This window comes from Dasypus novemcinctus, chromosome 8 (genome assembly GCF_030445035.2).
Source record: "Dasypus novemcinctus isolate mDasNov1 chromosome 8, mDasNov1.1.hap2, whole genome shotgun sequence".
In the NCBI taxonomy this organism is placed as follows: Eukaryota; Metazoa; Chordata; class Mammalia; order Cingulata; family Dasypodidae; genus Dasypus; species Dasypus novemcinctus.
Genome location: NC_080680.1, coordinates 123,236,084 through 123,259,120, shown reverse-complemented (window position 1 = coordinate 123,259,120; position 23,037 = coordinate 123,236,084). Strand labels below are relative to the sequence as shown.

The following is a 23,037-nucleotide window of genomic DNA, read 5'->3' as shown; positions in this document are numbered from 1 at the left end:
TTCCATGGAACCCAGCGCTGCCTCAACAAAGCTCCACAAGGCAGGTGGCTGGAGAGAGGCGTGTGTTCCCTCCGGTTCTGGAGGCAGACCCAAGACCAAGGCGTGGCGGGGTGGCCCTCGGAGGGCTCGGGGAGGCCTGTTCCTTGCCTCTTCCAGCTCGCGGCCTTCGCCCAATCTGGGCGCTCCCTGGCCCGCACGTATGCCACCGCCCCCTGCTCGCACGGCTGTCGTCCTCTTGCCTCGTCACTGGGTTTAGGCATGACCTTATCGTCACGTCAACACAGCGGCAGAGACCTTGTTTCCAAATAAGCCCCTCAGGCGAGGACTTGAACACAGCTCCCGGGGTGGCACAATGCAGGGACTCAGGCTGGCGTTTCTCAAACAGCTGGTTTTCACGCAGTAAAATGCTCACCACCGCCCAAGGAGGGGCTTGTCTCAGCATCCAGGCCAGCCCTGCGAGACGACACACTCCCGTCAGGGGGGGCCCCCGCCCCGCCCTCGGCGCCCCCGCGGCACCTCCACCCCGGGCTGGCCCGACCCCCACCCAAGTCAGAGCTCCCCCCTCTGGCCGCCCTGGTGAAGGCTCGCCCGGCCTCCCCGGTCAGCTGGGCTTCTGGAACCTTCTCCCTCAGGGGAGCCGGCGCTCTTCCCCCAGCCTCCCCTGCACCCTTGCTCTGCCCTCAGGCCCCCACGGACTTGGGCCTCCAGCCACCGCCTGCTTCCAGAAGGTTCCACAGAGCTGAGCATGCCAATCTGAAGCCGGAGTGAGGCAGGCAGTCGCCAGCCTTGTAAGAATTCCTAAAAGAAACGGGACCCCCAAGCTCTTCAGAGTATCTCAGAAAGTCCCACCGCCCCCAAATCAAACCGTGAGCAAACCACAAGGACTAAATAAGGTTTTATTGTTTTCCTGTTGGGCGCGTTTATACCAACTTAATGCTTCTCTGTGCACCGAACGGCAGCGAGACAACGTGAGGAGAAGAAGAACTCTGAGTTGAGACCCAAGCTCAAACCAGCAAGGTCAGGAGGGGGGCCCAGGAAGGGCAGTCCTCACCCTTGCGCTGCAGCGACCTCGCTGACAGAAGGGGACTTTTATCGCTGCCCCACAGGGCCCCACAGGGTTATCGTGAGGCTGAGGTAAGAACTTCCGGAAGCGCTTGGCAAACCAGCGCCTGCCCCATAAAAACCTCACTGGAAGAAATCTGAGCAGTGTTTGAAGCCTCTGCTGAGTCAAGTCGACATTATTTAACGTACGTGCTTTGGCAAACAACAATTTTTGAAACAATCAGGCCCCTGCGTGGAAGCCAAACCAAGCGTCTGATGGTGAGAGACGAGGACTGAACCAAAATGGCGCCCGGAACGCCTCGGGCTCGGCCTGCTCCCCCAGCACCGGGGAGGGGGGCCTTCCCTGGAGGGGAGGGTCAGGGCGGCTCTGAGGACCCCTGGGGGGGTGAGGGAGATGGAAGGAAGCCCCCTGGGAGCCCCAAGCGGAGGCCCTCACCATCTCTCCGCATTTCCCTTGGTCGCCCCCAAGCCTGGGGGATCAGTTACTGCCATTTGGCACGGGCTTTTTGGCTGAGGGGATGGAATGAAGGCAGGGCCTACGTGCATTCTTTTTCTTTTTGTTTTCTTTGGGGTACCAGGGTCAGGGATTGCACCCGGGCCCTCGTATGTGGGAAGCCGGTGCTCAACCACCGAGCCACCTCGGCTCCCGAGTTGGTTTTCTCGTTTGTTTTTGGCTTGTGCTCATTTTTTTTAGGAGGCACCAGGGACTGAACCCGGTATGGGAAGCAGGTGCTCAACCGGTATGGGAAGCAGGTGCTCAACCGCTTGAGCGACATCGGCTCTCCTCACCTAGGTGCATCCTTAGGCTGTGTGCCCAGAGGGAGCAGTGCCCCGAGGCCAGCCCTCGGGAGTGAGCGAGCAACCCCAGGGGAGGGGCGCACTGCCTACCCCCCAGGGAGGCGGCTCGCGCGCACACCGGCCCTGCAAGGTTTGGTGTCACTTTATTAGGGAAAACGATGGGGCCCCTTCCTCGGGCGATGAGGACCTCCCGGCTAATAAGACGTGATTATCCAGTTTGAAATGGCAAGGACGGCAGCACGGGGTGGCGCCGCCCCCACCCTCCGTTGACACTTTCACCCTGGGCCGTGGGGTCTTCTCCAGGCACCCCGGCTCCTCGCGCAGCTCCCGCCCCAGCCCGTCCTGCTCAGCAGGGTCCACGGCGGCTCACGGCAGGCTCCCTGCTCCCCCGCCATCTGCTCAGCTCCTGCGGTCTTGCTTCCTTCTGTCCACCTCGCTGGGAATCCCGGTGACGCCGACACCCCGCTTCGGGCACAGGTGGAGGGCGGGGACCCGCGGCAGCCCTCGCCTCCTCGGCGCACAGGCCGCTACCTCTTGCCGGAGGCTGCCTCTTCCGGCCTCACCCAACCAGCCATGGCTACAAGAGGGAGAGACGAGAGAGAGGAGTTCAAGCACACAGCAGTCATCAAGACTGTGCACATCCACACAGCTCCACCCAGCGTGAAATGGGCCTCCTGACCTGCAGCGGATTCTCAGCTCCCCTTGGACCAAAGGGAGGCTCGAGGAGATGAAGAAACATGCCCAGTGCTACCCAGCGGGCAGTGGCCAGGCTGAAACCTGGCGTGGTCAGCCCCGGCTCCGTTCTCTTTCCAGGGGAGCAGATCGCTTCTACGTGTTTCAAAGAAGAGGACTAACGACTGGAAAAGCAGCATCTAACGTACCAGACGACGCTCCGTCTACAAATGCGGTGTGCTGCCCGCCTCGCACATGCCATTCCCTGCCTGGGACGCCCTTCTCTTTCCCAGCTGCCAGCTCTGCGCCCAGACCCAACCTCTAAGCCCCAGCTCAAGTTCAAGCTCAAGCGTGCTCTCTCCTAACTGGCTCGTCCGGGCTGCCAACACCTCTGTGCTGCGACCGGCCACACGCGCCTTCCTTGGCAGACACCGTACGTGGCTTTGCAACGTTTTATTTAAGCACCGAGAGTTCCTCTAGGATACCCTGCCTCCTTGGGGCCAGAAATGACCGGTTTTCCTCTCCAGATCCAAAGCACAAGCACGGGGCGGGCACAGGGCTGCGCTCAGCAAACGCTCGGTGAACGAAGGACTGAAAGCGACAACGACCTCCTTCCCGGCCTGCACACGGTGAAAGGTCTGCGCTGGAGCCAGGAGGCTGGGTGGGAGCGGGGTGCCACGGCAGCAGGGCGCCGCACCATCGCCAGGAAAGTAACGCCCTCCACCCTCAGAGCGCCCCAGACCGAGGCCTCCGGGCAGGTCCTGGCCATCTCCACGTCTGGAAGCTTGCCCACCCTGTCCCCCATCTGAGTGTGGCTGGGGAGAGCACAGGGGACCCCGGCCAGCCAACGCCATGGGCTGTCCCCTCTTCCCCGAGGGCCTTGAGGCCTCCGGCTGCCGCCGTCCCCGTCAGAGCAGGGCTTCGGCAACCGCGTCCAGGGAACTCCAGGCTCCCATGAGCACCTCGGACGATCGGCTAGGAAGCAATGCCACCCACGGGGCCCCTGTGAAGGGTCCTGAGCTGTCCCCAGCAAAGACAGCCCCGTCACCCGGCTTTAACCAGGGTCTGCCAAGCCCATCTGACCCCTTTCACACGTACACCCCCATTTTCTCTTTACAAGAAACCGATCAACACCCCAGGGACAGCACTGGGAGAGATGCTGAGGGGCCCTGGGGTGAGCGCGGCAGGTGGTGCAGGAGCAGCAGCCTCCCAGAGAGGGGCGGGGGACACGCAGGGGCAGGAGGGGCCACAGCGGCATGATGGCACGGCCTCCTGCTGACCAGCACACTGCCGGGAAGGGCAAGCCAGGGGCCCACGGGAGTCCGGAGGAGAAGGTGTCCGTCCCGAGCTCAGCTTTCCCGTCTGTGAAATGGGAACAGCAAGCCCCGCCCCGCGCAGGGTCGCTGGATGAGACCCCAGCAGCTGCACTGGTGCAGTTCAAGCCCCCAGGCCCTGCAGGTCGGGGGGCTTCACTGAACGCATGTGAGGGGGAGACAGGTAAGTACAGGGTCAGCAAAACGGACGGCGGCCGAGAGGGGGCACAGGACAGCAAAGCGTGCGGAGCCAACAAAGCCAGGCGCCGGGAATTTCAGGGACAATCATGCCTCGGCGCATCCACAGCCTCCGAAGACGTCAGCCGGCTGAACAGCGAGGGGCCCCGGCGCGCCTGGCCCGGGAACCTACGGGGGCTCGTGGAAGACGTGGGCTCAGGAGCCCACCAGCGCCGACCCCAAGTGTGCTCCCTCCAGTGTCTCGACTTCCCCGAGGGGCAGGCGCCAGCCTCCAGGGGGCGGAGAGGACGAAACGGCATCGCGGGAAAACCGAAGGCGTCTCTGCCAAACCCGTTTCATCACCAGCCAGGTGGGACGTCAGCTGGCAGAGGAGAAGGAGGCCCCTCGGGAAGACGAGGCGGCTCTGGCTGAAGGGGCGACATCACCTCTCAAAGCCAGGTGGGGGGGGGCACAGCCTACACGGCACCTCCTGGGGAGGCCAGTGGCCGCCAGGCCAAGGGGGCTACTCTCAAGGTGAGGATTCCATCCTACCTGCCGTGGCTCGGACCGTCAGATCTCGAATTCAAGCGCTGCCTTGACACCTCTGAGCTCTGCAGGGCCCCCGACCCCCCCTTGCTCGGCCTGCCCCACCCAACGGGGAAGGCCCCACCCGGCTAGCTCCCCGCCAGCCAGGCCAGCTGCACCCCACCCTTCCTCAGCCTAACGGGTTTTACGTCCCCACCGGCAAGCTGATCACGTCCTATGGTGGGGCCCGAGGGTGACCCCAGCCCCTCGTTACTACAAGGCTGCCGCGCACGGCTCCTGTGGGCTCAGCTGCTCCCTGGTGCGGCCCGTGCAGGGTCCTCGTCCTCCCATGGCACAGGTGACTAATAAGCCGCTGTCAATCTCGCCCGCTCGTGGCCGGTCGTCGGGCTTTTGTCCATCCCCAGGACCCTTGGGCAGACCCCTGCCTCACCCATGGGAGGCTGAGGACACATGGTTCTCACCTGCTGAGTACGCCCTAGGACCCGGGACTCCATGCCCCGGCTCTCTAAGCTCTGATGAAGGGGCTCTGTAACCTGTGCCCGCCACACAGGTGGATTTGAACTCAGAACCTGAGCCATGCCCACGCTAGTTCCTCTCTCCCACGTGGCCTCTTGAGGTTGGGAGCCTCCACTTACGTATCTTTTCTTGCCTGCTGAGATCCTGACGGGGGAGACGGGGGCTGGCCTGTCCGGGCACCCCAGCACCCAGTACACCTTGGCTGAGTGAATTACTCACTTGCAACCCTCCAGAGAGCGACTGGATTTGAAAAGCCCGAGCCCTTCTAATACGATGCCACGTGGGAGAAACGGCACAGGCCGGTGCCCTTTTGAGAAACTCTATGGTGATGATGGAGCCCAGAAGAAATGACAAGTTCTCTACGTCTTGGCCTAGAAAACTTAAGCATCGAAGTCTTCCTGCAGCGCGCTGTTCTGGAGCCTTCTGTTCCAGCCTCCAACGTGGGGCGAGCAGCGGGCGCAGCGGGCGTCATCTAAACCCGCCCTCCTCTGCGGAAAGGAATAGCAAGGCCAGGAAGGAGGCAGCTTCACCCAGCAACCTCTACCAAAGGCTGCCTTTCCGCGAAAGAATACGCATTCGGCATGCACACACTGAACACCTACTGTATGCAGCAGGTGCAACAAGGAGCAGAATTCTACCCAAGACGGCACGGGTGCCTGAGGCTGGAGGGCTAAGTCTGTGTAAGGGAGTCCAGAAGGGCCTCTCGTGGCCTGACAGAGCCAGAGGGAGAGGTCGGCGTTTTACAGGAGGACGAGGCAGGGAGGGCTAATTCCCAGGAAGGGCGCGCTCCCGTCTAAGTAGAGAGGCATTGCTGGACAGCCGCCGCCTGGATGGAGCCGATATTTCTCAGCCTCCTGTGTGGCCGAGTGGGGCCAGGTGACTAAGTGCTGTGTGTCCCTTCCAGGGCAGGGCAGTTAAGAAGTGGCTGTGCCTCCGTCCCACCCAGGAGCCACGAGGGACCCCCGCGGCTGGCAGCGCCACGAGCTAAGGGAGCTGGGCGCCCAAGCCACTGTGCGGAACCGAGCCACCGGCCGACCAGAAGTGACCGCGGCGAGCGCCGCCGACTGGTCAGCAGGGAGGCGAGGAAGGGGAGTTCCAGGCGCAGGACCGGGGTGACCGAGACAGGGCAGTGGCAGAGACGGCGTGTCCCCGCGGCCAGCAGGAGCCGGAGGCGGCCGGGGCGCCGGTCCTGGAAGGCGGAGGAGACCTGGGGGGAGGCTCACGCACAGGGAAGGTGTCCCGGGGCCCTGGTGTTGCTGGCACTGCTCTCGAAGGAAGAGTGGAAGTTGTGAATGGTTTCCTGTAAGATCCGCCTCTCCCGGCCCTGCAGGGGAAATTGCAAACAGACACAGAGAGTCTCGTTAAATCTTTTCCCCATTAATTCAATTGATGCAGCATTGTTCTCAGCTCATACTTGAAAAACCCATGGGTGCCGTGGGGAAAAGAAATGACCTCATTGAAAGGGAACCGAGTTGAGTAACGACCTACCGAGTCAGAATCCGCCCCCAGCACCCACGGATCTGCTGCCAGCACCCACAACCGCGGCAGGGCGGTGCCGGGGAGGCCCCTGAGATGTGGGGTGCAGCCACCCCCCAGGATGGGAGGCCCCAGACCACGTGGCCAGGAAGGAAGGCCTCCTTGCCTGCCTCGCTCGGAGGAGCTCTTTCTAGAAAATTCAGGGGGAGCTCGTTTGGCTCCGCCACAGGGTGCGAGATGAGCCTCGTGCTCAGCCTCGCCCTAAAGACGTAGATTCATCTCCATAAGGATTCACTTCCCACCCGCCCCCACACCCCCCCTCTGAGGAAACGAACTCCCCAGGGTGTGGGGAATGTGAGGTGAGCTTCTCCAAGGCCTTCTGGGCCCTCTCAGTCACCTCAGGTGATGCCATGGCGGCAGAGAGGCATCTTCCCTCAGTGCCTGACTAGGAGCGAAGGACCTTCCCAGGGCCACTCAGCACGTCGGGGAGGGGGCCACGGAGCATCCCAGAGAGCCGGGAACCTGCAGACGCCCGCCGTTCCTGTCATGATTGGCTTTCTCCTCTCTCCCTGAGCTCCACCAAGGTTCCTGACCACACTGGGCCGCGTTCCCCTCAGGGAGCCGGCGCGACGGCGCTTCGTTTGGGTCGGCTGGGGCTTGAAAGGAGGCGGCGATTCGAGGCCAACGAGGACACGAGAGGACACGAGAGGAAGGACAGGTCTGCCCCTCGGCCCCGCCTGGCCCCTCCATCGGCGCTGGGGCGTTCTGATCAGCCCCGTGCAGGGCAGAGGTGACCCGAGAGCCCGCGGCCGGAGGGCGCCTCCTTCTCGGGGACCAAACCATCCAGCTGTTTTTAAAACACTGGACAGAAAAAACCCTCCTCCGAAGCACAAAGGCCTGAGAGCTGTGCAATAAACCTTTCCTTCTAGAACATGCTTCTCATCTCTGAAGGAGATGAGAGCAGCCCACGGCATCAAGGTGGCTGGGCCATCCCCAGACCCGCAGGCCTGTCTCTCCGACCACAGCCTGACCCTTCCGGAAGCCGCGGCGCCCGCCTCCTCCCGCGGCTCCCGCAGGGCCGGTATTTTCAAAATCAGCTGATAAATGTGGTCCTGGCTGTAAAGCACTGTGGAAACGAATAATCTCTGGCGGATTATTTTCTGTGGCGGGCTAAGGTGTGTTCCCCAAAACAGAAATGACGCTCTAATCCCTGGTCCCAGGAGAGTGGCCTTCTCTGGGGAAAGGGTCGTTACAGACAGAACTGGTAGAAAGACTGGGGTAGGATGGCCCTTGGTCTGGGATGACTGGTGACCTTCAGGAAGGGGAAGTCGGGGCTCCGAGAGAGCCAGCCGCGCGGGCACGGGGGCAGATGGAGTTCTGCCGCGACCAAAGCCCGCCCAGGGCCGCCGCTGGGAGAGAGGCCCGAACATGCTCTCCCCTTCGGTGTCAAGGGAAGCAGGGCCCTGCTGACGCCCTGACTTTGGACTTCGGGCCTCTGGAGCTGAGAGACGAGACGCCTCTGTTGCTCTGAGCCACCCGGCTTGAGGTACAGTACACAAGTGGCCGTAGAGAGCCAGGACATCTCCTACGATTAAAAGGTTAAAAAAAAAAATCCTCGGAATAAGCCTGGCCCTCAAGGTTCCTTTTATTTCACAGACTCCCCAAAACCCGGAGGGGTCCCTCTCCTGTCCCCCTGCTAACGAGGCCCCCCAGGCAGGCGAGAGAACAGCAAGGGACTCCCTGCATTCTGCCAGGGAGTGAGAAGAAGCTGGGAAAGGGCTTTCCAACAGCTGCAGGGTTGACGGAGCGTTGACGTGGGGTCCGAGCACCTGAGGCCCCCCAGGCAGGCCCCCCCTTCCCTGAGTTTCCGTCCCTGGAAAACGGGGGCACCGCCACCTGCCTGCGCTGCGCAAGGCCGAGACATAAAGGACGGGATGACAGGCCATTTCATCATGAAACGGCCCCTTCGCCGCCGTCGTCTGAGAAACGAGGTCGGGGCGGGATGCGGGCCCCGAACTCGCTGCCCCTAACCAGGAGGGAGCCGGGGGAGATTAAAACCAGCACAGCTACCCGCAGCCACGCCGGCTCGGCGCCAAAGCACCTGCTGGCGAGGAGAAAAGCAAACGGCCGTTCAAGGAGGAGGGGAAGGTCCAATCCATCCGGGATTTAAAGGAGTGCGGCTGAAGATGAGGCACCGTTTTTGGCCTGTCCAATTAAAAAAGATGAGAAAATTGAAAGACCCCTCACCCCCCCACTTGCTGGCTCTTTCTGGAAAGTAATTTGGGAGTATGTATTATCTACCTTGATTTACACCCTCGATTTGTAATTCCACTTTGAAGTGTGCATTCTAAGGAGATGAGAAAACCTTAGAAGCAAAGTTGTGCACTGCAGCATTCCCGATGGGATGTTGGCATAGTACATATCCACCCAGAGGTGATTATGGAAAAAAAAATTTTTTTTAGTAGAGTCATGCAAATTTAGCCCTTAAGAAGAGTTCTTCGTGACACAGATGACTGTGTACGTTTCATGTTAAATGAAGAAAGTAAGATGTAAAATTATAGACCCAAATTTATGTCAGCCACACTGAAAAAAAAAAACATTTGGCACAAAACACTACAAAGTAATCTGCCCAAGATGTGACCAGCAGGGGCCTCTGGGAGGTTGTATTATGAGTTCTTAAAAACATCTTCTCACCCCTTTGGCCCCGTGCAAATTTAGCAAAATGGATATGCACCGCTCTGATAATCCTGGAAAACGGGAACAGAAAGAGGCAGCAGCTTAGGACCAAGTAAGGACGAAACTAAAATCAGCATTTGGGGCTGACCTTCTCCAATAAGCGACTTGCTTGAAACTGCTGGGGACTGAATGACGTCCCCACAAAAGCCACATCTGAGTCTCCAGCCCTGTTCCCGTGATGGGAACCCACCTGCCAACAGCGTCCTTGAACACGTTAGTGTGAACCAGGGCAGGGACTCGTTTACGAAGAGGAGCTTCGAGGGTCCCATTTAGACGAGGCTGCAGCAGATCTGGCCTGGCTTTTACCCACAGCGACCGGGGGCCTCGTAAGTGAGGACAGTGGACATGGCAGTAGAAGCCAGAAGTCGAGGGGGCAGGGACGAGACACAAGGAGAGGCAGGGACACAAACCAAGAGCCCCGGCCGTGCAGCAAGCCATCTCCAGGAGGCTCCAGGAGAAAGCAGCCCTGCCGAGCCACGAGCCAGCCAGCAGCGGCCCTGGTAAACTGAGGCACCAGCAAACCGGGAGGCAGACTTGGGCACACAGACACCTCAAATCCCAGGATGGCCCCAGCAGGTCTCGTGGCCCAAATCAGCTGTGTAAGGCAGTCAAGACACAAAGGAAAAAACCCCAGCTAAAACACTCAAAGCTCTTCTGACGGTGTGAGGAATGCAGCTTGTAGCACAGCCCTGTCACATGCCAACACGTACACACACATAAATCCAAAACGAGGCTTGCCCTCCCCCCCGTGAAGCATGCTGTTTTCTCGTTTACCCTCTCTCATTTTCTAAAATGCTGTTAACAGCCCACTCAGTGCTTGCACAGCCCCCCGGCGTGCAGTGGACCACAGCCTGGAGAAGCACTAGCAACGCCGGGGAGGCCGACCCGCCCCGCTCCCTGGTGTCCTGAGCTGGCACCTCCAATGCGCACGCAGCAGTCCTGGCTGGGCCTGCGCTGCAAAAGGAAAACAGAAGGGGAGGTTGCGCTCGGAGGCAATCAAGAACGAGGCAGGGGGCCCGAAGGCAGGCCGGCTGGGCCCAGCCGAGCAGAGCAGGGCGTCTGACGGCTGCCAGGACGGCCCTCAGAGCCACGCGCGCCCGTGCTCTTCACCCAAGAACCGGCCCGGCGCAGCACGGTACCCAGTGCTGGGCGGCAGAAAAGCCTGTTCTTGTCACAGTGGACTTCTCCAGATAGTGCCCTTCTCCACGCCTCGCTGTGGCACTCGCTTCCAGAAGACGGAGGCACAGAACGTGGAGGTCAGGGCACAACTCTGGGGTCCAGCCCTGGCCCTGCCACTTGCTGGCTGTGGGACTCCGGCAAGTTCTGCCGTCTCTCTATGCCCCCGACTCCTCTACTCCAAGCTGGCGCTGCCCTCGGCGGTCTGTGGGGACTAGTGAGTGACTCCAGCAACTGGCTTGCAGCCCGAGGCCAGCATGGTGGGCTGCAGGTCCCGGGGGGCCACTGCAAGCCATCGGTGGGAGGCATGGAAGAGACCACTTGGCCGCGTGCCCTCCGTGGCCTGTGCTGGGCTCCCCGGCCCGCGGCCGCCGTCCCACGCCCCCTTCTCCTCTCCTGAGGACGCCGGTCCCGGCAGGGCCCACCGGGCCCAGGACGGCCTCAGCCGAGCTACGTCCACCCGCAATGGCCCGAGTTCAAACCAGGGCCCTGCTCCAAGGGACGGGAGTCAGGACATCGACACGGCTTTCTTGGGGTCACGACTCCACCTCTAAATGCTCAACACCCACAGCGCGCCTGCGACACACACACACTCAAGGGCGCCACTTCCAGACTAAATCCAAGTCCCCCCCCTTGACTTCAGTGCTGGCTTTGGCTGATCACTGGTGAGACCCCCGGGGCTTCTGTGCCCCCCCACCTCCCCAGCCCTCCTGTCTCACTGGTCTGCGAGTCCGGGCTCTCTGCCCAGCTCTGAGCCTCAGTTTCCCTATCTGTAAAGCGAGCTGGTCCAGCCCTGGTGGAAGACGTGACCGGTGTTTGGGAACCCGTCCTTTGCAGAGAAAGAAGAGCGAGGGAAGACGGCTCCTGCAACCGCCTGAGGCAGCGCTACCTAAGCCGCCCGAGGGCCACCTCACAGGCTTTAGCAGGCAAAATAAGAACAAGACAGTGACCACCCACCGCGGGGTCAGTGACGACCTGCCGCAGGGACAGCCACCCCTGCTGACGGGGCGGGAGCGGCGGCCCCAGCGGCCCAGGCACAGGCGGGGGCCCTGCCTCTGCTGCACCAGCCCCTTGGCCAGGCCTGCCCTCCCCAAGCCCCTGCTCTCTCCAGCTGGACAGGCAGAGGGAGGCTCGGCCCCCGGGCTGGCCGGGGGGATCAGCTGGGGAGGTGCGTGCCACGAGGCCGGGCGTGCGACAGCGCCGCACACGTGTTTACGTGCGGATGGAGTGATGCCCGCTCGGTATTTCTGTGCCTAGCCGGGCAGTATCTTACAAGAACCATAAAACTGGTCACGTTCTCTGACACAACCTCGTACTGTGGAACTCAGCCCGGGGTAAGACAAACAGAAAAAGGGAGAGCTGTCCCTTAAGGAGCTATTTATAACGGGGGAAATCCCTGACGGGAGGCGTTGTCCAACAAGTGGGGAAGGTGTCTGGCAAAGCGTGAAAGAGCGACAGGTACTCAGGTGTCGCTGGAATGAGAAACAGATCCAGCTTCTATTGTGATAAGGAGAAAAGACTGCAAAGGAGCATGGACAGCCCAGGGGCAAGGCCTGGTCAGGGCCTGCAGGGTGACAGGGTGCCAGCAGGATTCCATTCGTTTGTTCTGCCTTGGGGGCAGTGGCTCCTTGCTCATCTCTGGCTTTCAAGCTGATGAAACAAATTTAGAAGGAGACAACAACGCAGGAAGCCATCCACAATCCCAGCAGTGGAAGGCTGCCTCGTGCTCAGTAAGCGTTTCAGGCTGCACAACACTGTCATGCCCGACCTACAGAAGGGGGACGCGAGGCTCAGAGAGGTACATGACTTGCCCAGGCAGGCGACGCAGGCAGTGGAGGAGCTGGGACTCAAACCCTCGGCCTCACTGCACGAGCACGTCTTAACCGAGGGCTCTGCTTCCGTGGCGTTCTGGAAGGGAAGGCCCGGCCCTCTGGGTGGAAATAACCTGAGGGACTATTTGACCTGGATCTGAGAAATGACCTAACTGGTCTGAAACGGGGACAGGACACCCTGAGGGGTAGTGAGCTCCCTGTCCAGAGAAGCATGCAAGCGAGCCTCTGTTGGAAATGCCAGAGGAGAGGCAGCTGGGAACATTGACGGTCTAGGATCCCAGACAAGGCCATGGCTGTTTGAAACAAGGGAAGAAAAAGATGGAGAGCGATACCTTTCCTGCGTTCAGTTCCGAAATCGCTGCCAAAATCTGCTGCCGGGACCCATCCGTCTTGATCCCCAGCTCCTTCAAATCGCCGTCGGTGAGCGTGAGGAAGGCCTCCATGTCCACCTGGGAAGAGAAGGGTTCACCACCACCTGCTCCCGCCACACCTTCTTCACATCCACAACGGAGAGCGCGACATGAGCTACGACGCTTAGGAGTGAACCAGTGACCAGCCACCACTGCCGCTTCCGGCCTTCACGTTCCCTCTAAAACCACACTGCCCTCAGCTCGAGTCCGCAGACTTTCAAAACAGACGCGGGTGGAGAGACCCTGGCGGCGGGACAGGCGAGGAGAGTCCTTGAGACGGCCGTCTGGGGGGCCGGGATGGATAAACCCGAGGCCCGCTGGCGGGCAGCTGACTCCAGCGTCGCTGCAGCGCTGCGGGTATGGGGGACACAAGGACATGTGCGCACAAGGCGGTACTCACCGCGTCTGCCCCAGAGAGGACAAGGAGAGGCAGGCTGAGGAGAGACAGTGAGAAAACAAACAGGCGGAAGCAGGGAAGGAGACCGGCGGCTGGGGAGGGCTGAGACAGGCACCGCGCCTGCCTTGATTTCCTCAGGTGAAATCCTAACCGCCCTTGCCCCTGCACGCAGAAACCAGAGCCTCTGCTGCAGAGCAAGGGCCAAGGGCCGCCTCTGCATCCCGAGGTGGGGTGGGGGGCAGGCAGGCACCCTGGCTCGGGTGTGGGCGGGGGTGGGCGGGGGGCCGACCCCCGCACCCCTACCCTGCCCGCTGCAGGGCCGGTCTCCTGGGGTGATGACGCCAAGCCCCTTCTGAGAGTTACACTCAGATTGCATCATTGTAGAGATGGGGAAACTGAGGCTCGGCGAGAGGAAGCAGCGGAGCCACCGGCTGGAGGAGGTAAGGCTGGCTTTGAGCCCCCGCCCTTACCCGAGGCCCCTCCCAGGGGCTGCAGCAGCCAGATTCGCCGGCTTCCCCCAAGGATGCAGCCCCGTGTTGACGGGCTGCAGTTCTCAAGAATGAAGGGACCCTGCCACCGCCTTCCCCCACGGAGCGCTGCCTGCGTGGACGAGGTCGCAGCCGCACAAGTAAGCTGCCGGCAACAGCGTCACCTGGGGGAGGCGGCGTGAGGCTGGCCGCCCTCGGCCACCTCCCTGGCCGGAGGGAGAGGGAGGTAGCCCATCTGGGAGAGACAGTGGTGGGTGCCAGTGCCCACCCGCCAGGCGGGACCTGGGCAGGCTGCCTCTCTTCGGTGTCCTACCCGGCAAGCATGAGACCCCAGCCCTGTCCTCACGGGGCAGCTTTGCGAACCACCGTTTAGCAACTATCAACTTGTATGTTCTCTAACAGTGCTCTCGTTTAAATAAAACTTTCCACAACTGAGTGAAAAGTCTTAATTCTCCATTGTACAAGCAGGCTTTATTTTCTATTTCCTCACAGACACCGAACAAGACCTTTTAAGAACTTCTTCAAAGCATCTGATTTATGTGTAGATAGATTATTTTTCCAAAAGAAAATTTATTTTTCTAACTTTCCTTGTTTCTTCTAATACTTCCCCGGATTTAAAAACAGCAACAATCCACCAAGTGCAATGGTGAAGACCAATAAAGACAGATGGTCCAATAATGAGCCCTTTATACTGATGGCTATGATTATGAGCCTGTGTGCCTGAAATATGAACTAGGCCTAGAGCTGCAGGGTACCTAAGAGTTACTTCCTGAGAGCTCCATATTACTCAAATGTGGCCACTCTCTAAGCTAAACTCAGCATGTAAATGCATTACCTCCCCCTGCAGCTCGGGACATGACCCCTGGGGATGAGCCTCCCTGGCGCCGAGGGATTACTACCAAGCACCAGCTGATGATGTAACTAGAAAAAGACCTTGAATAAAAGGGTCAATTTGGATCATCAGAGTATCTCAGCCTACATTTAATATCAGGTGTTAAAACAAAACCTCAACCCAGGTGTGCATGTCTGGGGAAGGGTATGCCCTCACCCGGCCCTCAGCTTTCCTCAGAGGCAGCTGCCCCGGGCTGGTGGGGATTAGCCCTCTGCTCTCTGTGCAGCTCAGGGGCTCGGGCCACTCTGAGGGCTGGGTGCACGGGCCACACGGTTCTGGGGAGGCCACCTGCCCCTGGCCAGCTGGATGTTCCTCCCCACGGCCCCATGCCCGCAGCAGGGACCCCACTTCTCTGCTGTCTTCCACTCCCGCCCCTCACTTGGGGACCTGGCACCTTCCCGCTCGCTCCTCCCCCTCCCCAACAGTGCTGCCCCCCAGCCCCCAGGGGTCTTTCTGGATGCGCCCACCTCAAGCCTGTGGTCCATGGGGTCGAGTCCTCGCACCCGGGCCCTGCCTGCCCAGGGTCTGTTATTCCCCCAGGCCTGCCGTCCTAGCCCTGCCCTGCCAGGCCAGCAGCAAGGCCCCTGCCCGCCCCGTCCCCCATCTCCAGAGCTCAGCCTGACTCGCAGCGGGGGGCTCCTCTGGCCTCGATCTGCAGACCCTCCCCCAGGCTCCCAGGGGCTCTGTATTCCCAGGCCAGGGTCCTAGGGGGCTGGGGGGTAGGAGGGTGTCGTATTTGCTGACTGAACGAACAATTGTCACAGCCACTCTTCTGCCCCCCCCATCTGCACTGGGCTTCTCAACCTCTGACCTTTGGCGACCCTGGGGTCAAACCCTCACCGCTCATTTTAGGTGGAGAAACAAGAGGCTGCTCCCCGCCTGGAGAACCTGTAAGGGTCAGTGGGGATGAGGCAGAAATATGCTGTGTCCTGTTAGTATCCATGCCCCAATGTTTGAGGGGTGGAACCCCGGTTTTCAGCTGGGTACACTTCTGCACAGCTCTAACAACTGCAGTTCTGACCTTCCTTTGCCGGTAAGTATGTCATGTGACAAATTTCTGGCCAGTGGATCAAAGAGGTTGGGTGGCAGTTTGGGAGAATTGCCATAAAAAGGGAGGGGACACGACTTTTTGTTCTCCTCTTCTTCCATCCTGCTACCTGGGATGTGGATACAATGGTTGGAGCTCTAGCAGCCATACTGGACTTTGAAAACAAGTGCTACATCCCAGGGTTACGAAAAGAGAATTGGAAGGTACCTAGATGACTCACCTTCAGACCTTTTATGGGAGAAATACCTTTCTATTTTGTTTGAGGCACCATTATGTCGTTGTGGGTTTTTTTTTCTCTATTACACGTATCCAAATCAAATGCATCATTATACAGGTGGAAAAATGAAAACTGTTAGTCTATCCTCAGTTTCAATAAGGCCAGGTGAGAGCACGTATTAACTCCATCCCTCTCCCAAATTCTCCCCGATGATGAAGGGTAGATAAAGACAGGGCGAGATTTTACCAGCCCTGGAGAGCAGGGAAACGTGCCTTCCACACACCAGGCATTTCAAGGAGTTTCTGCAAGGTCCTAAGAAGTAGCCCTGTGGCTGGGGGGCGGGGCTGGCGGCCAGGGCAGGGGCACTCTGTGGGGTCCCGTCCTCAGTCCTACCAAAGCCTCCAAGAGGAGCACAAGGTTGTGGGCCCATCTGGAGAGCAGCCCCCCCAAGCGCTACCCAGCTTGTACACGGCCCAGAGACACGCCAGATACCGGGAAGGGACAGCTGGGCCTGGCTCGTACCGAGGCCGGTGTCTGGGTCAGGTAGAGAAAGGGGCCTCACCCGAGAGGACTCCACGCCACCCCGACACCCGTGGAACCCCCAGGCCGTGGCTCGGCCCTCCCCACCCCCGCCCCTGGCCCCCTCCCTGACCAGGTGTGGAGGTCTGCAGGCAGCCCAGGTAAAGCCCAGCAGATCTGCACGCTCAGCTTCCCCCTCGCGTTCAGATCCCGCCAGCTCGTGACCCCGGCTGGAGGTCGGCCTGGGGTTCTACACTGGACAACGGGAACCGCCTGAGTTGCAACCGACAGGGGCTCAGGAACGGGGGTAAAGCCGAGCAATCAGAGCCAACGACAGGCTGTGACACAGAAAGAAGGATTCCTCGAGAATCCAGCTGTACTTGGAGGTGCGTTCCAAGAATGTGGGAAGAGAAGGTGGAAGGGATGCGAGAAAAATAGAGACGCTAAAACGTATACGCGCGCACACACATCTATGTAAAAAGCAGGCAGCCGCCAGGTACCCGGGACGATTTCTTGGCGAGAGGAACTGTGCTGTCGGATCCTGCAACACCAGGGAGGCAGGAAGGGAGAGGACGGCGCGGGGAGCCGGCCAGCGAAGGCAGTGGCCGCACCTCTCGTCGGGTTCTTGAGCCCGAAGGCCAAGCTCCTGGCCTGAAACCTCAGCGGGCGGGGGGTGGGTGTAACGCCGGCTGCTGTGACCATGACAGCTGTCCTGTGCGAAGCTGCCCGAGGATGCTTCACAGCAGCGATCAGGCCCTGGGGCTGGGGGCTCTGCAGAAGCGTTTTCTTCGCCTAGGCGGTAATATTCTTAAACAGCTCTCTTGAGTCACAACTCACAAAGCATACATTAAAATACACAAGGTGATGATTTTTGAAATACTCAGGACTGTGCAACCACCACCACCATCTATCTAAGAATATTTTCATCACTCCACCAGGGCACTCCATGCTCATTAGCAGTCACCCCCTCATTTCACCCTAGCCCTCTCAGCCCCGGTTACCACCAAACCTACGCTCTGTCTCTATTCAGGCAGGGCCTTTCACATAAATGGAAACATCCAATGCGTGGCCCTTTGTGCCTGGCTTCCTTCACTTAGCACGATGTCTTCAAGGCCCACTCATGTTGTCGCAGGTGTCAGGACTTCCTTCCTTTTGGTGGCTGCATAATATTCCTTCGTATGGAGAGAGCATGCTTTATCTATCCAACATCAGTCGATGGACACTTGGGAGGCGTCCCCTCTGGGGCTAGCGTGAACATCTGTGTATGTATCTGTGTGGACAAGTGTGTGGGTATATGCCCACGAATGGGGTTGCTGGGCCAGATGGCAACTCTGTGCTTAAAATTTTGAAGAACTGCAAAAGAGCAACTTTTAGATGTGATTTTGAGTGCTCTCAGGCTTATGGGAACTCAGATGAATACAGATTCATGAGGATTTGCTTTGGGCCCATTTTAAATCTGCGAGCCTGCCTGTCATTCCCCCTGACCAGCAATGTTTGCAAGACAGATACAAACTTTATCAGACAAAGCCAGGCAGAAAATGAAAAAATTCTGTCATCACAAAATGGGCCGTAAGGTCCCGGCATTTCACCGCCACGCGCTGTATGAAATGTGCTGAGCACAAATTCTATTCCTTCAGCTGCCTTGGTGAAAAAGATCAGTCCACGCTTGCAGACTGAAAACCGACCTATTCAGATACATGGGGTGTTTTTTTTTTTTCACAGTGAGATTTAAATTGACATTCAGAAAGTACATCCTTACCTCTTGTTCCTCAAAAATGGGCTGGTATTTCTCAAGGGATAATTTCTTGAGGATTCCAGTCAGCTCGTCTTTACAAGGGGTAGATGTGGGGGAAAAGAAACACATTTTAGAATTTCTTAAAATGCGTCAGAAGAGCAGCCTTCAGGTCTTACCAAGAGGTGGCCGCCGTGTTTCAAATGAAGCCCCGTGAGGCGCCCCTGTGGGAGGCAGCTCTAAACGGGCTCCGTGATTAAAGCCAGGCCTCCGTTCCCCTCAGGCAGGCCCGCGGGACCCCCCCGAAACCCAAATCGGGCTGCGGAGCCGCGACGGGCAGAGCAGGGCCGGCCGCTAACTCCCCAGGGCTGCGGGGACGACACCCTGCCCCTCTGCCCAAGAATGTTTTAAAATGTTTAAAAACGTTCCTGACTGCAGGCAGCCAGGCTGGCAGCAAACGCTCTGCGGGTAAGTCCTCAAATAAAGAGCCTGGGGGAAAAGGGGGCCTGGGGCTGGAGCTGGGTGGAGGCCGTGGGCTCCCGGGGGGAAGGTGATGCCTCAGGCCTGAGGATTCAGCAGGACCAAGAGGGCGGGCAAGCTGACCGACGGGCGAGCGCGGTGAGGACAGAACAGCACACGGTACAGGACGGTAGCGGGGCGGGGGTCAGCAACGGCCTCTCAGGCAAGGGGAGAGCCAGCAGGAAATGAAGGAGTGAGCCGTGCACACATCCGGGAGAAAAGCACATCAGGCAGAGGGAGGCAGGGGTGCAAAGGCCATGGGGCAGCGGGCGCAATGCAAAGAACAGCAGATCGGCGGCTAGGAGGTCCCAGGGCCTTCTTTTGTTCATTCGTTAATTCATCCAATAGTGACTGTCAACGTGCCCCCTACGTGCTGGGGACGCCTGCCGTGCAGGAGCTCACAGGGGGCTGGGAAGACACAGGCGGGTGACGGCTAAGGGCAGGCTCCCATGTTCTCCCAGTACTGTCGCTTGCCTGGCATCCCCCTTCCTCCTTCTGGAAATAGCACCCAAATTTCTTTTGAGGGTCCACTTCTCCCCCACCCCCATCCACAGAGGGGCGGAAGGACAGACCCCAACCCCAGCTCTGAAGACAGACCCATGGACCAAGAGTTGGGTCAAGGCTGGGCAAACGACCCAAGGCCTGGTAAACACGTGGCCACGCCAGGTCAGCGCCCTCTACCCCCGGGGTTTCGCTGGAACCACGGGGTAAGCGGCACTCTTCCCGCCGGGGTCACTAGGGTAGTAGGAAGAGGAGGGCGGCCCGAAGCTGCCGGTGGACGTCCCTGCCGCCGTGTGGAGGCGGCCTGAGCTATGCAGAGGAACATTCCCAAGCACCTGGATCCAGCCGTGCCTGAAGCACACCTAGACTCTGCCCTCACGTGAGCCAAGGCCTTACCAGGTTTTCTTGCTTTTCCCTTAAGCCAGGTTCATTTGCAACTGGAAGAGTCTTGATGTGTACAAGGTTCAGGGAAAGGCACGTGATTCCTGTAGAGGCGTGCCCAGGGGATAGGCTTGAGCATAAAAGCAAAACGGTCCCGCCCTCAGAAAGTACGGGAGCTTACGCAACAAGGGGAGCAGTGAGGGCAAAAGCATCAGGGAGAAGCCGGGAAGAGGAGGGGCGACAGCGTTGCTTGTTAGTTGTTTTTTCAGTTGGAACACCCTGGCCGGGCCGCCCTCGCTGCGGAGGGCGCAGGGGGCCGTGAGTGTGGGGCCGCCACACCAGGGGGGCCGGGGCTCACCCTCGTCGGTGATGGTGCCGCTGCTGGAGCCCCCGCTGCTCTTGGACTGGCGGTGGGAGGAGGACGAGGACACCAGGGATTCGGCGGGGTGGCCTCTGGGGGACGGGGAGGGCGTGAGGGTGGGGGAGGTGCTCTTGGACGTGGTGGACGTTCCGGACTGAGGCCTCGTGCCGGTTTCCGGTTTCTGCTGGACAGGAGAGGACATGCCCATTAGCCATCGCTGAGGAATCCGGCTCGACCAGGCCCCGAACCACAGCGAGGGCCCTGCTCTCAGGACGGCCTTGGGGACAGTCACTCGGGGCAGACCGGGCAGCGCCCGGGAGCCTGGAGCCCCGCCGGGGAGCCGCGGCGCCCCCGCCACCTGCCCCGCACCCCCGCCCGGCCCCGCGCCCGCCCGGCCGTCACACGCACGCACGGCTATGCGCCCTCCAAGTCCCTGCAGCTCTCGACGTTTCCGCGACGCCGGTCGCTTCCAGCCTTTTCCTCGAAGGACGCTGTTTCCCCCGCAGGTATTGTTTTTTTTTAAGTCATAGTTCAGCTTTTTGTAAACTTTTAATTTTGAATAATTTTAGACTTACAAAAGAACTGCAAACACGACGGCACCCCTGGACGGCCTCACCCAAGGAACCCACTCGAACACCTTACAGAACCAGAGGACCAGGATGGAAACGAAGAATTTAGTTTTGTTTTTTCAGATTTGCCGTGTGCCACCCTGTTGGCTTACGAATGCACGGAGCTGTGCACCAGCAGGGCCCCAAACAGCGTGCACCATCTCCTGAACGCCCGCGGGCCGCCCCTTGCCTGCCTCCCCCCGTTCCTCCAACCCTGTCCCCATTCCTACAGTTCTACCTCTTCCAGAAAATCACATAGACGGAGACATATGATGTGGAGCTTCTTGCACACGCGTCGCCACAGGCACGACCCTTTTTACTGCTGAGTAGTTTTCCACTGTGTGGCGGTACTGCAGGGCCATCGGGGATGCTTCCGGTTTTTGAAGCTTATGGATAAAGCTGCTAGAAGCATCACGTGCAGGTTTTTGTGTGAACAGAAGTGTTTACTTCACTTGGGTAGAGACCTAGGCGTGAGATCACTGGCTCAGAGGGTGAGCAGATGTTTCATTAGAGAACAAACTGCCAAATTGTGTTCCGAGTGGCTTTTCCATTCTGCATTCCCACCATCCAATAGGAATTCCGGTAGCGCCACATTCTCACCAGCACTTGGTATCCTTTTTTATCTTTTTTCAATTTTAGCTAGTCTAACCGGTGTACGGGAACAGCTCACTGTGGTTTAAATTTGCATTACCCTAGCCACCACCGGGAGCACCTTTTCAGACGCTTATTTGCCAGGTACCCATCTCCTCGGAGGAAGGATCTGTTCGGATATTTTGCCCATTTTTAAATTTGTTCTTTGTCTTCTTATTGCTGAGTTTTGAGGGTTCTTTCTTTATTCTGGATAAAAGATCTCTGCCAGGTACGTGATGTGCAAATACATTCTCCTAGTCTGTAGCCTGTCTTTTTGGGTGCAAAATACTTTGGTTTTCGACGAAGTCCAATTTATCTATTTGTTAAGGATCACGTTTTCAATACTGTATCTAAAAACTTTTTGCCAAACTTAAGCTCACACCAATTTTCTCAAGTTTTCTTCTAGAAGGTCTGCAGTATTTCATTTTATACTTCTGTCGACGATCCACTCCGAGTTGATACTTGCAGTAACTGTCAGGGATGCGGAGCGTTCACGCCCTCGTGGACAGAGGTCCGACGGTCCCGGCACCATCTGCTCAACGCACTGCTCTTTCTCCCCTGAGAGGCCTCTGTCCTTCTGTAAAAACACCCGCAGGCGTTCCCGTGCAGGTCCATCTCTGGGCTCTGCTCTGTTGCCTTGTCTATGTGTCTGTCCTTTCACCAACTGCACACTGCAGCTTTACAGTAACCTCTGAAATTAGGGAATGTGAATCTTCTCACTTTACTCTTTTTCATATTTCTTTTGGCGATTATAATTTTTCGGCATTTCAGTGTATACCTTAGGATCAAGTTTCTCAATCTCTACTAAAAAAAACCGCTGGGATTACGCTGGGTCTACAGATCAAACTGGGAAGAACTGGGGTCTTAACAATATTGAGTCTTCCAGTCCATGAACCCAGTTATCACCCTCCATTTAGCTACGCTTCTGTGACTTATTAACATTTTGCGGTTTTCAGTCTACCGATTCTATACCTATTTTGTTAAGATTTTTATCTAAGTATTTCATTTTGGGGGTGCTATTGTAAGTGGTACGTTGTTTTTAAATTTCCACAGAAAAATTATTCTAAGCGTTTGTTGCTATAGACAGAAATCCAACTGACTGTTGTGTATTGATTATATGTCCTGAGACTTGCTGAACTCACTGACTAGGTCCAGGAGCTGTTTCATAGATTCTCTGAAGAGTCTAAGTAGATAGTTGTGTGGTCGAAGAATGAAGGGGTGTTTCTGGTTCCCTTCCCATCTGCCCTTTTTCTCTGTTTGCCTCTTGCATTAGCTATAGTTTCCTGCACAAAGGTAAGTAGGACGGGTAGGCTGTGACAGCATTCTCGCCTTTTTCCCAGTCCTAAGGACAAGCAGTCTTTTACCATTAAGCATGATGCTAACTGTAGAAGATGCAAATGTTGCTCCAATCTCGCATTCCTGAGATGAATTCCACTTGGTCATGAGTATCATCGTTTCATTTGGCACTGGATTAGAAGTGCTAATATTTTGTGGAGGAGTTTGACGTGTATATTCACAAGACCTATTGGGCTGTCATTTTCTTTTCTTGTAATGTGTTTGGTTTTAACATTAGGATTATGATGCCTCATAAACTGAGTTGGGAAGTATTCTCTCTTCGATTTTTCTGGAAGAGATTGTGTAGAGTTGGTATTATTTTCTTCCTTAAATCCTTGATAGTATTTGCCAGTGAAATCATCTGAGCATAACATTTTCTCTTTTGGAAGGTTTTTAATTACAAAATCAATTTCTTTAATACATATGGGATTATTCAGGTTATCCATGTCTTCTTTGTGTGAGTGTGAAGGTTTCTTTCAAGGAATTATTCCCTTCCACCTAAGCTGTTGAATTAACGGGCACAGAGTTGTTAAGAGTCCACTACCACTGTGGGTAATTTGTGGCTTTTCTCTGGCTTGTGCTCTTTCTCTTTCTCTCTTTTTTGGTCAATCTAGCTAGAGGTTTATTAATTTTATTGGTATTTTCAAAGAATCAACTTTTTGTTTCTTTGATTTTCTCTACTATTTTTCTGTTTT

At 57.8% G+C, this 23,037-nt stretch overlaps 1 protein-coding gene across 1 annotated transcript in view; it reads right to left on the bottom strand.

The window, feature by feature from the left end:
- Positions 1–6,303: 6,303 nt before the first annotated feature.
- The window catches only part of ANKS6 (ankyrin repeat and sterile alpha motif domain containing 6), a 51,867-nt gene continuing 35,133 nt past the window's right edge, over positions 6,304–23,037 (bottom strand). The window contains 4 exon segments of the mRNA XM_058302622.2: positions 6,304–6,408; positions 12,637–12,753; positions 18,035–18,102; positions 19,767–19,950. Of these exon segments, the coding sequence (XP_058158605.1) occupies positions 6,304–6,408; positions 12,637–12,753; positions 18,035–18,102; positions 19,767–19,950 (474 nt within the window).